The sequence below is a fragment of the Cervus canadensis genome, chromosome 8, assembly GCF_019320065.1.
Source record: "Cervus canadensis isolate Bull #8, Minnesota chromosome 8, ASM1932006v1, whole genome shotgun sequence".
NCBI classification, from domain to species: domain Eukaryota; kingdom Metazoa; phylum Chordata; class Mammalia; order Artiodactyla; family Cervidae; genus Cervus; species Cervus canadensis.
In genome coordinates this window covers 32,413,819-32,426,816 of record NC_057393.1, presented here as the reverse complement: position 1 = coordinate 32,426,816, position 12,998 = coordinate 32,413,819, and the positions used below count along the sequence as shown (strand labels likewise).

General features: G+C 41.1%; 1 protein-coding gene across 17 annotated transcripts in view; it reads left to right on the top strand.

The window, feature by feature from the left end:
• Positions 1 to 1,232: 1,232 nt before the first annotated feature.
• Positions 1,233 to 12,998, top strand: part of LCOR (ligand dependent nuclear receptor corepressor) — a 129,741-nt gene continuing 117,975 nt past the window's right edge. For 3 of the 17 annotated variants that reach the window (XM_043475847.1, XM_043475846.1, XM_043475839.1), the window contains exons 1-2: positions 1,233 to 1,361; positions 2,377 to 2,450. Coding sequence is in view for 8 of the 17 variants with exons in the window: in XM_043475849.1 (XP_043331784.1) it covers positions 2,004 to 2,089; positions 2,377 to 2,450 (160 nt within the window). In the remaining 9 variants the exon portion in view is untranslated. Of the gene's footprint in view, positions 1,362 to 1,509; positions 2,090 to 2,376; positions 2,451 to 2,749; positions 2,815 to 12,998 lie in introns of those variants that run through there. The other 14 variants (XM_043475848.1, XM_043475841.1, XM_043475833.1 and 11 more) reach the window with 13 other exon arrangements.

Genomic DNA, 12,998 nt, shown 5'->3' with positions numbered 1-12,998 from the left:
GCCTGGTTCAGATAATCAGGACCATACATAACCTTTGAAATGTAAAAATCAATACACCAATGGGATCCTTGATGTCAAGTATTTAACGACTTTGTGTTACCTCCTACAGTAATTAAAATCAAGTCTTCAAACTTAAATCTAAATATCTAAAAGTAGGAATGCACCATCCTTAATCTTAAACTCCAAAGGTAGGGAAGAGGTCCGAATCCTAGGGTACTGGGCCTATTGGTAAAGGGGGATCTTTACTATTTTTCCTTTTGGTTCTGCATTCTGCTCCCCCCTCCTCCTGCCCCTGTATTTTTCTTTCCCTTTTCATCTTTTTTCTCTTTCTCCTAAGTAACAGTCCAGTAATTAAGATCTGCATCGTTTAAGTGGAAGAGGTTGTGCGCTGAACACGGTGCTTTAATTATTCCAGGTTTTCAGCTGCAAATTCCCTTTGCCATCGAAAATATTTCTCTTCGAGTCCTTTGCTGAAATATTAAGCCATTTCCCAACACTCTGCTCTAAATATCGTTAAGTCTTCTTTCGGAATAGTCTCACTTTGGCACGATTTTTAAAAATCCCTTCCATACAACACAGGAGAGGTTCTGAACACACCAACTTTAGAATTTTGCCCGTGATCAGCCTTGCTGATAGTTTTCAAAATTTAAGACGCTTGATTCCAATTTTTTACTGGGTTTACGAATGCCGGCTGCTTTTCAATAACCTAATAAAATGCATGCTTCTCACCTTTGGAAACTTTAGGGCTCAGTGCCTCCACGGGCATCCGGGCATTTATTCTTAATTCAGCTTCTTAAACAGGCTCCTCGGAGGAGCAGTTTCGACCTAGAAGTTCAGAGAAGCAGTTGCACAGAACTTGCAACAGTTGGTGTCGGGCGACAGGCAGGTTGAAAATGATAAACAGGGTTGACTTAAGAAACAAAAAGCACCGGGAAGGGAAAAGCAGGGACAGCCGTGGCCTTGGGGGACGGCGCGGCGGCGACGCGAGGCTCGTGGGGCCGAGCTCCGGACGTGGGAAGCTGGAGACGGCAGAGAAGCAAGCACCGCAAAGGACGGTCGCGCGGCGCTGTGTGCGGGAAGGGCGCGCGCCCAAGCCGCCCCCAGGTCCACGTCGGGGCCACCGCGAGGTGAGGCCGGCCCTGCCCCCGCGCCGCCCCCGGCGGGAGGCGCGACGCCCGGGCCGCGGGTGCGTGCGCGGCCCCGGGCGACGCGGCTGGGCGTGCGCGGGGCCGCGGCGGAGGCAGGGCCGGGCGGGCGGCAGAAGATGGCGAGGGTGTGTAGGCGGCAGCAATGCTCCGTTGAGAGACGCGGCTTTCGGCAAGAACTGGACTCGTGGCGCCACAAGCTCATTCACTGTGTAGGTGAGACCCTCTCCCGGCAGCCTTCGGCCCTTGGGCCGCCCCGCTGCCGGCCGCCCCGGAGGAGGGAGGGAGGGAGCCGGGACAGAGCAATTGCTGCTCCGGCCCGCCCGCCCTCTTTGGCTTGGGCGTCCCCCTCCCCCACCCCCCGGAGTGCGGGCGCGCGCGACCTCCGGGCGGGCTCTCCCGGCTCGGGCCCGAGCGCGCGCTCCGGCCCCTCCCCTTCGCGCGCCCTTCGCGGGGCGGGCTCTCCGGCGGGAGCGCGTGCCCCTCCTGTCCTCTCCCTCCCTCCCTGCCCGGCGGCCCGGCGCCGCCGCCGGCTTATTGTGGAGACTCGCCCCGCGCCGCTGCCACTGGAGCGGGAGCGGCGGAGCCGCTGGTCCCGCAAAGCCGAGCGCGGGAGCCGGGGGCGTGCTGGGCTGCGGCTCGGCCTCCTGCTCCGCTCTGGCCGGCGCCTTCCGCGTCCCACGCAGCCCCTCCCCCACGCGCGGCAGCGGCGCGCGCCCCTGTCCCCGCGTGCACGGGCGGCGGGCGGGCGGGCGCCCGGCGCTCGGGCGTGTGCGAGGCGTGAGGTGGAGATGGGGGCGGAGGGAACCGGAGCTGTCACAGGCCCCGGGTCCGCCTGACCGAGCCAAGTGGGGTGTCATGGCCGCGGGGGGCAGCGGCTGCACTTCCTCTGCGGGCGGCGGCGGCGGCAGCGGCCGGGGAGTTAATCCTCGACGCTCGGGTCGGTGTGTGTGTGTATTTCTGTTCGGTGTGTGCGCGGCGGGTGGAAGGGGGGTGGGACCGGGTGCGACCGGGAAGCCGGAGCAGTGGTCTTGTCCGCTCCTGGGAGATTTTCCACAGCCGCCGCCTGGCCGAGCGCCTTGTCCGCCGCCCGCCTCCCGGACCTCGGGCCGCCCCGGGTGGCTTATTTCCCCGCGGGCGGAGGGAGCGTGGACGGGGTCGCTCCGGGAGGGGCCGGGCGGCGGAGCAGCGCCTCTCACACTGTGTGTTTTGTCTGTTTTTCTCTCCCAAGGTCCCGTTTCCCTCTGTGCGGCGGCCGGCGGGACCATAAGGGCTTAACTCATATATTTAACCCCCCTCCAAAAAGTAAGTGGCCCGTGTGGTGTCTCCGCTCCGCCCGCCGCCCCCTAGCCCCAGTGCGTCCGGTGTCTGACTCTCCTGTCCCCCAGCATTGTTATTTCCCCATCTTTGCTTCGGTGCTGCTGATGTGTGGGGAAATGCTGTCTCGTCGTTCTCCGTCCCCCACGCCCAGTCCTCGGGGAGACCCAGAATTCGAACCCCCCACCCCTCCCCACCCCACCGTGGGGAATAATCTTGGTCTTCCCAACAGAATCTGGGAGATTCTATCCGTTCGCTTGGGCCCCTCATCCCCTCCTTCCCGACAGGGTTTCGTTGGAAGGAATTATGCAAATCCTGCTTTCTGGTGTCCATTCAGCGGCAATTTCATGCGGTGAGAAGTTCTCTTTGTTGTGCGAGGGGGAGAACAGACACTGATTTAATAGACATATCTGTTGGGGGGAAGGGTGGAGGGGGTTGTGGAGAAGCTCAGTTTGGAAGAATTACAGCACTTGGTTAGCTCAATGTCTTTGTGTTTGAGCTTTCTGGCTTGACAGGAGGGTATGCCCTTTACAACGTCCCGCAAGGGGTATTTTCTGTAACAGATTGAAAAACAAAACTGAAACTTTAAACAAGTGAAAAATGAGCTAACTTTTAGTTGGAGAATATAAACCTTTCCATTTCTACGGCGTTTCATTATGAAAATGTGTGTGAATTTTGTTTAGTATTTAGACTGTAATCAAAATTAATATAGGCAACAATGCTCTAAGGTATCTGGTATCACTTTGGTTGTCCACAGGTTAAAAGTGACGTTTTAAAACATATACTTGTGTGAGTAGTAAAGGTATAAATCCATTTTTTGGCGTAATTTGTGTTGTGGCTATATTTTAAATTTTCGCTACTACTAATCCAAGCTCTGTTCTTCAGGAATCAGCCTTTTGGTTATCAGTTATCATTTACTCTGCTCTGTCTCTGCTGGTTTTATTCTTTGAAGTCTATCTTACATTTCCTAAAATGTAACATCAGCTTTAGCACTTTAAAAATTATGTATTATTTGTAACTGTCATATGAGAGACCTTGTAAGGCATGTAGAGGTTTTGAGAAACATGAAATTAATGAGTTTTCAGAATTGTGAGTTAATACAGAATTCTGTTATTATTTTGAAGAATTTTTAGTTTTTTTATTTTTAACTTTTTTAATGATTTTTTTTCAGAAGGACTTTTTAGTTTTTAAAAGATTATGAAATTGATAATTATAACCCTATAGATTTCTTAAATTACCGTTGCTTTGGTTTAGGTGGTTGTTTATCTTATTGTTTGCTTAGAGTTCTTCCTTTTTGCTTCAGCCCCCTCCCCTTTTTTAAATCAGTCATTGCTTAGTGTTAGTGGTGAGTTACTGCTGCTTGACAAAGTGTTTTTATTTTTTATTTTTCTCCCTAATAAAATCCTGTAAATACCTGAGTTGAATGTCAAATTTTAGATTCATTTTTTGAGGGAGGATTTTAATCTGGTTATCAGTTTTCCTTAAAAGCATTTTTTTAACTCTAAATCTCCACTTTCAAGGTAGTAAAGTTCAGGAGATTATATAAAGTCCAGAGTGCAGATCAGTATTTTAATCTGAGGAGTAATACATAGTTGATAGTATCCCAATTAAAATCAGTTGGGTCTCATATTTTCTCTTTTATTGTATGTAATTTTGTACTTCAAGAAGACAGTTCTATGTAAATTGTAGTGTTAACTTTCTATGAGTAAGAGAGGTGGCAGTGATCCTTATTTATATACAATCCCAAAGGCAACTCTGTCACTAGCAAATGTAATAATTCCTCTTTTATTTTAATGGGATTGGTTCTGAACAGTTAATCCTCTATTTGATTCTCTTGACTGGTTATCTTAATACTTTAGGGCCATTGCTTTCTAAATGATATTTAATTTATAGCAGTCTTTGGATTACAAGTGAATTCTCACTCATTTTCAAAGTTTAATACTTCCCCCCCCCTTTTTTTTTGGAAAGAGGTGAGGGTCATGACTGTGGAGGTGGAAGTGGGAGGTGTTGGTGTTTCAGTTATTAAGTTTTAGTTGAATTGGAGTTAGCAGGTTCAGACAGTGATGATGATCAAGATGGATATTTGGTAGCCAGTTGATTATTGAGTCCTCAGGGACTAGAATGAGCTTCCATTCTGGGAAGATCGAGGTTCTCTCTGCTGCGTGATGTGATGTAACTTATTGTTTGGCTGCTCCTCATCCTTGTTATATTCTCAAAAAACTCTTCCCAATCTAGGCAAAGTTGTGATTATTTCAGCTTAGCTCTGGCTTGCTGGAAAAAGGATAGCTGGATGAGTCTCTGACTTAACAGAGTTATTTTAAATTGCTCTGATTCCCTCAAATATGCTTATACCTGGAGCAGTTATAGGAAGCATCTGAATAATGCCATTTTTTTAGCCTTATGGAGTTACACAGAATGGCATGGAATCTCTTCTAGAGTGAAAATTAGGTATTTAATGTCTGTGGGAACTTGTCTCTTCTGAGTACTTGCCTAATTGCTTAGCTGCTTGTACTAGTACTGTTTTTAGGAGCAGAAGGCAGTTAGTTGAGTACGAACTTTATTTAAATATTTATTAAGCATATGTGGTGTATATCAGGCACTGTAAGGAAACAAAAATATTGGGGAGGTTGCCTTAACCTTGAAGAACTATTTAGTCATTAGACAAAATATAGTGTATTCAGTGCAAGGCAAAATGTGCCATAGGATAGATGCAAGCAAGTTCTGGGGGGCATTTAGAAGTGAAAAAAATTGCCTGGGATGATGAAGGAAGGCTTCATGAAGAAGGTGGTGGATTTTTGCTTCATTTTGGTGAAAATGGAAAAGGCGTTCCTTTCATGTGAAACAAGCAGAAATATAAAAGGACTCGAATGAGTTATCTGTTTAAACTTCAGTCCGTGTTTCATGTAGGGGATGTATAGGTTATAGGTTTGCAGAGATAAATTGTTGGATTTTCTACTGCAGGTTAAAAAGTGGTCTCTTTGTTAGACTAGTTGGGGTGTGCAACACACCTCTCTCCTTAGCTCAGGGGAGGATTGTTTCCTTTATTTAAGGATTCCATTGTAAAACTCTACAATAATATTAGTTGTTTTTTAACTCAGCTTGGCAGAGACAATATTGTCATTCACAGCAGTGTGTCTTCCAAGTAAGCTCACTCATTTGGAAGCTGTACTTTGCACAAAACTCATTTTTGGCTTTCCCTAAAATCAGTGGCATATTCATTCTTAAAGTACACTTAGTATTGGCAAATTTTCATCCTTTATAGGTTGTATTTGGTATTTGGAAACAGTAAAAGAATATTTTCTGTAGGAAATAAAGGTATATATAAAATAATGAGGTTTTTTTCCCCTCTGCTTTGCAGACTGGCTCAGAAAGCTCAGCAGAGAGGCTTTGGTGTGCTTCTGAACTTCTCTCTTGATTCTTATTTCCTTTGTGTCCACCCTTCTGCTGAATGGAATCTGGGTATTGGGTAGATGTGAATAAACAAAGCTGTTACTTTTTGTGGTTTCAAGTTAAAGACTTATTAGTCATTACCCTCCAAATTATCTTTACTTCATTTGCAAATACTTTAAAAAATCTTTTTTATGTTTCTTACACTTGCACATTGCTTTTGGGATAATCCCAGAGTGAACCATTTGCTAACTTTATTGACTGTCTCCTGTTTGCAGAAAGTATTCCAAGTCCAGTGGTCCATACCCTGAATTTAATTTTTTTCTTTTTAAAATTGAGATATAGCTTATGTACTATAAAAATTCACTCTTAATGTATACAGTTCAGTGGTTTTTAGTTTTTGGAGAAGGTTGTGCACATATCACTATCTAATTGTTTTAATACTTTCATATCCAAAAAAAGAAACTGAAACTCTATACTGGTTAGAAGTCATTTCGCATTTCTACTATGACCCAGTCCTTCTAAACAATTCATATAAATGTAATATTATAATATGTGGCCTTTTTGTGTCTGGCTTCTTGTTTTCAAAATGCATCTGTGTCGTAGCATACATCAGCACTTCTTTGCTTTTTACGGTTAAATATTATTGCATTGTATGGACATAACTATATTTTGTATATCCATCAGTTGTGAGACAGTTGTTTCTACTTTTTGCCTCTTAAGAATAAGCTGCTGTGAATGTTAGCAACATTATTTGTGTGGACATTCGTTTTCACTTCTTTTCAGTAAGTACTTCAGCGTGAACTTGCTGGGTCATATACATAACTGTTGTAACTTTGAGGAAGTGCCAGACTGTTTTCTTAAGCAACTGAAGTACTTTACATTCCCATCAGCAGTATAGGATGATTTCAGTTTCTCCATAATCTTGCCAACATTTGTTACTGTCTGTCTTTTTGGTTATAATCATCCTAGTGGGTAGGTATGCAGTGGTATCTATTTGTGGTTTTGATTTGCGTTTCTTTAATGACAGTTGATGTTGAATGTCTTTTCATGTGCTTGTTAGCCATTTGTATATTTTCTTTGGAGAAATGTCTGTTCAGATCCTTGTTTAGCTGCTCAGTTGTGTCTGGCTGTTTGCTATCACAGGGACTATAGCCTGCCAGGCTTCTCTGTCCATGGAGTTTTCCAGGCAAGAATACTGAAATGACTTGCCATTCCCCTCTCTTCAGGATCTTGCCAGCCCAGGGTTCAAACCCAGGTCTCTTGCATTGCAGGAGATTCTTTACCGTTTTAGCCACCAGGGAAGCTTGCTACTATCTAATTTCATACAATTAAGTAGATTCAATAATTAAGTAAACAGAAAATAAGCAAAAATTTAGCAGACTTCAGCAACACTATGAAACTGTTTGACTCCATCCATCCCAACTTCAGAATATACCTTCTTCTCAGGAGCACACGGAACATTTACTGAGACTAATCATACTCTGGGCCATAAAACAAGTCTCAGGAAATTTAAAGGGCTGAAATCATACAACATGTTCTCTGACTGCTATAGAATTAAGTTGGAAATCAACAACAGAAAGGTCTATAGAAAAACTAATTTTTGAAAACAAAATAACATACTTCTAAATAACCCATGGTCAAAGAAATCGAAAGAGAATTTAGAAAACACTTTGAATTTAATCAAAATGAAAATACAGTGTAATAATCTTTGTGGGAAAACCGCCACAACTATAAGATAATAAATTTCTGTTGTTTAAGCCACCTAGTTTTGTGGTATTTTGTTATGGCAAACCTAGCAAACTAATAACAAGCCCCAAATTGGAAATAGCCTGAATGTCCATGCTGCGCCATGCTGCTCTCCAGGCAAGAATACTGGAGTGGGTTGTCAATTTCTGCTCCAGGGGATCTTCCCAGCCCAGGCATCAAACATGAGTCTCCTGCATTGGCAGACAGATTCTTTTTACCACTGAGCCACCAGGTTGAGTTATTTGTCTTTATATTGTTGAGTTGTAAGGGTATATTCTGGATATGGGACCAACATCAGTATTGCAAACTTTTTTTTCTCATCGTACCCTCAATTTGATAATAGTTAGAAGATAATCTGTTGCATACCTTGTGAAGGAAATAATGGATATAGTAGCAGTGATCCGAACGAACCAGAGTTTCTCAGGAAAATCTTCCTTAAACATCCTCTTCTAGGAACTATTAAAATTGTTCTTTGATGTTTTGTATAACGTAGATATACTTTGCTATCCAGATCATCTATGTTTTTGCCTTTTTTAGTGAGGGTTCATATTTCAAGTTCAGATAATGTGGTAAACCATGTTATTTGAATCTCTCGTGTGCCTGAGTTTTGGATAGTACATAACCAAGCTTTGGGTGGAGAAGGATGTCTTTTCTCTATGTAGACATTTTGTCTGACTCTATTCTATGTCTAGTGTTCATAGTGTTACTGTCTTATATCTGCCTCTCACAGTTTGTTTTTTTTTTTTTTTTTTTAGAAAACTTCTACTTTATATTATTGTCTTAATTTAGAAACTTAAAGTGCTAAAGATGGGCATTAAAAACTTGATCAGTTGGGAAACACTGAGTAATAACTTTCAAGTAATAAGGGGGATTTCCCTAGCGTAAATGCTTCCCTCTTATCCACAGAAATAATTTTATGATATTTTAATTTTTGAAATAGTTACCTAACTTCTCAGGTAAAAGTAAAACACAGAACTGAACTTTTTCATAGGCAGATTTTTTAACTTAATTGGCTTCAATTGCTGCATGAAATTATATAGTAGTTTTCTACCTCTGTTATAGATGTTTTCTACACATCATGACTGACTTTTTGGGTTAGAAGATGTGAACATCAGTATTACTTCCCATGAGAATTATTACTGGAAAGACTGCTGTATGATGAGCATTGTCAGTCTGAATATTAGATAGTCTGGACTATTGTTTGGTTTTATGATTAGTTTATTTTATCATTATTAAGAAATGATTATGATATATTTTTATTAGTTGACTTTTTAGAGATTTCCAGAGGGTACAGTCATGTTTTCCCTCTCCTAAACTCCCAATATAAAGGGGAAGAACACGTGTAACTCTATGGCTGATTCATATTAATGTATGACAAAACCCACTGAAATGTTGTGAAGTAATTAGCCTCCAACTAATAAAAAAATAAATAAATAAACAAACAAGGGGAAGAACAACTAATTTTAAAAGGGTCCACAGGTTGTGTTTTGCTTGGTAAAAGAAAATCCCACATCTGAAAATGTGAATTTACTGTAAAAAATGCTATTTTGTGTTACAACGTAATTCATCTAGGCTTAGAAGAGGACAGACAACAAAGGATATCCAGGTGATCCCCAGTCTTAAGGTCGGTGAGCCTTCCACATGGACCAGCTTAGTTTACAGGACAATTTGAAGTTTGTAACAAATACCTTATATTAACAGGGTGTGGGTACCTGGCTTTTTCTTCTGTTCATATCCTTCCCACAGACCTCAGATGGGGACAGAGCGGTGAACAGGGTAAAGACGATTGAGGTCAAGATTCAGGGGTTTTAGATTTTAGTCAAATGCTTCTTCAGTTCTAACTTTTTGACTGTGGCTTAGACTCAGTACTTGGCAGTAAGTGTTTCAGAATGTGTGATGGAAGGGGAAGTTGCTGAGTAGCAGATAATTGCTGAGACGAGGAAGGAGCAATTGGACAGGTTTTTAAATGTACACTATTTTGGTAATTAATGCATCACCTGTCTTAGAATAATACTATATCAATAGATATGACAAAGGTAAATGAGAGAAATTCCCATCAAACTAAAATGGGAAGCTCCTTGCCTTCACTAAGAATAAAAAGCAAGAGGAACGTAAATGTTTGTGAACATGTGCCCATGTTGAAATGTGGCTTTTTAATTGCGTGATTAATGATAACAAATACTTACTAATCTCGTCATATGTGTTAAGTGAATTTTCATTCAGCTAGTAAGGAAGCTGACAGAATTTATCTTGTATAAATGGGCATTGATTTAACTTATTTGATCACAATAAAATGATACTTTGATTAGGGTGGGCTAAGAAGTCCATAAATCTTTGGGAATAGTTATTGGAAAAAACCCTTAAGCTGCTGATTTTTCCATGAGTGTTTAATGTAATTAATATATCTTTAAAAATGGTTTAGTTAATACATGCCCTGTGTTCAGTGATCAGTGTGTTAAAATTTTCCTTATTGTTTACCTATTGGAAACCTTATATTTATCTTTAGTAATATTTTTATAATACCTAATATATTAGATACCCTATCTAGATCATGTTTTTATTCTGGAAAGAGGATACATCAGGGTGAAAATAATGAGATAATATGGATTAGTTTTCTAAAAATTTTTTTAGAGGCACTGAAATTTTGCTGTATACCTTTTTCAAAAGAAAAGCAGGTATGATTAAAGTGGTAGGGCTCTGTTCCATGTCAGACTTGTACAATCAATATTTATGTGTATATACATATATTTTTTATGGATAGCTTTTTACTGTGCAGTATTTACTGAAATAGATTTTGGCATGTTAAAATAGAGATATATAGAAAGTCAGATCCATATAGCCTCTTGTTAGCCCTTTTAAGACCCACAGCTTATGGCTACCAGTGTACATACATTCTTATCTAAAAGATAACAGTTCCCTTTGACCCCTTTCTCCTTAGACAAAGAACTTCCGTTTAATTTTTATATAACATACACATCAAAGATTGTTATATTTTACTGGTGATAGACAAGGGTGAATTCATAAATAAAGATAAGAGCAACTAGAATTTTCCACATTAAGTGAGAATAAGTAGGAATTATCAGAAGCTGTAAACCTGTGTGGGATTTAATTTTTCTAAAAATACTTAGCCCACGTAGATGACAGTTCAACTTGAACAAGTTGTTTTGGTCAAGATTGTTAAACTATTAAGAAGATTGAATTATCCATAGATTTTGATCTTTTAAAAGCAAGAGAATGTAAATTAATGGAGAATTCTGGTATAATAACATTGATAAAAAGTAAGCTGATATTGTGGCAAAGAAAAGGAACCAGAGATGTTCATGACCCAGACAATTTTTGCTTTTTTTTTTCTTCTTTTCTTGAGAACTTAAACTTTATTTTGGAAAAAGTGAGAGGTTCATTTTTGTTAACTGATTAATAAATATTTATGTATTTATGAAAATACTTGATAGGACTTATTTCTTAAAAGTATATGAAAATGTCTGGGGCTTCCCGGATGACTCAGTGGGTAAAGAATTTGCCTGCAGTATAGGAGAGGCAGGAGATGTGGGTTCGATCCCTGGATCAGGAAGATCCCCTGGAGGAGGGCATGGCAACCCACTCCAGTATTCTTGCCTGAGAATCCCGTGGACAGAGGGGCCTGGCGGGCTACAGTTCATAGCATTGCAAAGAGTTGGACATGACTGGAGTGACCGAGCATGCATGCACTCAAGTAATATCTAACATTGTGTGAGATATTCTTTAGATATGAGAAATGGGTATACAGGTCAAGAAGCAACAGTGAGAACTGGACATGGAACAACAGACTGGTTCCAAATAGGTAAAGGAGTATGTCAAGGCTGTATATTGTCACCCTGATTATTTAACTTATATGCAGAGTACATCATGAGAAATGCCAGGCTCGATGAAGCACAAGCTGGAATCAAGATTGTCGGGAGAAATATCAGTAACGTCAGATATACAGATGACACCACCACCCTTATGGCAGAAAGTGAAGAAGAACTAAAGAGCCTCTTGATGGAAGTGAAAGAGGAGAGTGAAAAAGTTGGCTTAAAACTCAACATTCAGAAAACTAGGATCATGGCATCCGGCCCCATCACTTCATGGGAAATAGATGGGGAAACAATGGAAACAGTGAGAGACTATTTTTTGGGGCTCCAAAATCACTGCAGATGGTGACTGCAGCCATGAAATTAAAAGACTCTTGCTTCTTGGAAGAAAAGCTATGACCAACCTATACAGCATATTAAAAAACAGAGACATTACTTTACCAACAGAGGTCCGTCTAGTCAAAGCTATGGTTTTTCCAGTAGTCATGTATGGATGTGAGAGTTGGACTCTAAAGAAAGCTGAGCACCGAAGAATTGGTGCTTTTGAACTGTGGTGTTGGAGAAGACTCTGAGAGTCCCTTGGACTGCACGGAGTTCAACCAGTCCATCCTAAAGGAGATCAGTCCTGAACATTCATTGGAAGGACTGATGCTGAAGCTGAAACTCTGATACTTTGGCCACCTGATGCAAAGAACTGACTCTTCCAATATTGATTGGAAAAGACCCTGATGCTGGGAAAGATTGAAGGCGGGAGGAGAAAGGGACAACAGATTAGATGGTTGGATGGCATCACTGACTCAATGGACATGAGTTTGAGTAGGCTTTGGGAGTTGGTGATGGACAGGGAAGCCTGGCATGCTGCAGTCCATGGGGTCACAAAGAATCAGACACCGACTGAGCGACTGAAATGAACTGAGGTATTTTTTACCTAGAGAAAATCAGCTGATTTGAAGAATATGAGTGTATATCCAGTTAGAAGCAGAAAAGGTAAAAAGTAAAGGCTATATGAAGAAACAGGAAGGATCTGTTGTTAAATCATGCTGCCACTAATGTCTGGTTTCTGTGACTTCAGAAAGTATAAGCAGTGATAGTAATGATGTTGTTATATATATATTTGGATTATGAAATAAGCTGCACACTTTAAAACTTGATGTTAAACGGATACTTGCTCTCAGATGGCAGAATACTCAGGAATTTCATGTGTTTGGTACAATAATGTAGCCTAGGATTCTGCCAAGAATGTTCTTTCTGGAGTGAGTAACTTGCTTTTGCATGAGTAGCTTTTCATTCATTTTTCTTCCTGACTATAATCTTCATTTTCTTACACACATTTTTTTCTTCTTGTGCACATAACATAAATTGATTTATGTTTGGAATACATCAAGTTAGAAGTAAACTGAGCTAATTTAAAAAATAAATATATGTGTGTGTTTTAGTTTCAGGAAACAGATGTCTTCAGAAGCCCATGGAGCTAAGAATGACTTTAGAAGTAGAAAAATGTTGGTCATAGTTAAGGGAATGAAATTAATTAGAGATTAGTGATAAAATATATTCATTAAGCTTTTTTTTT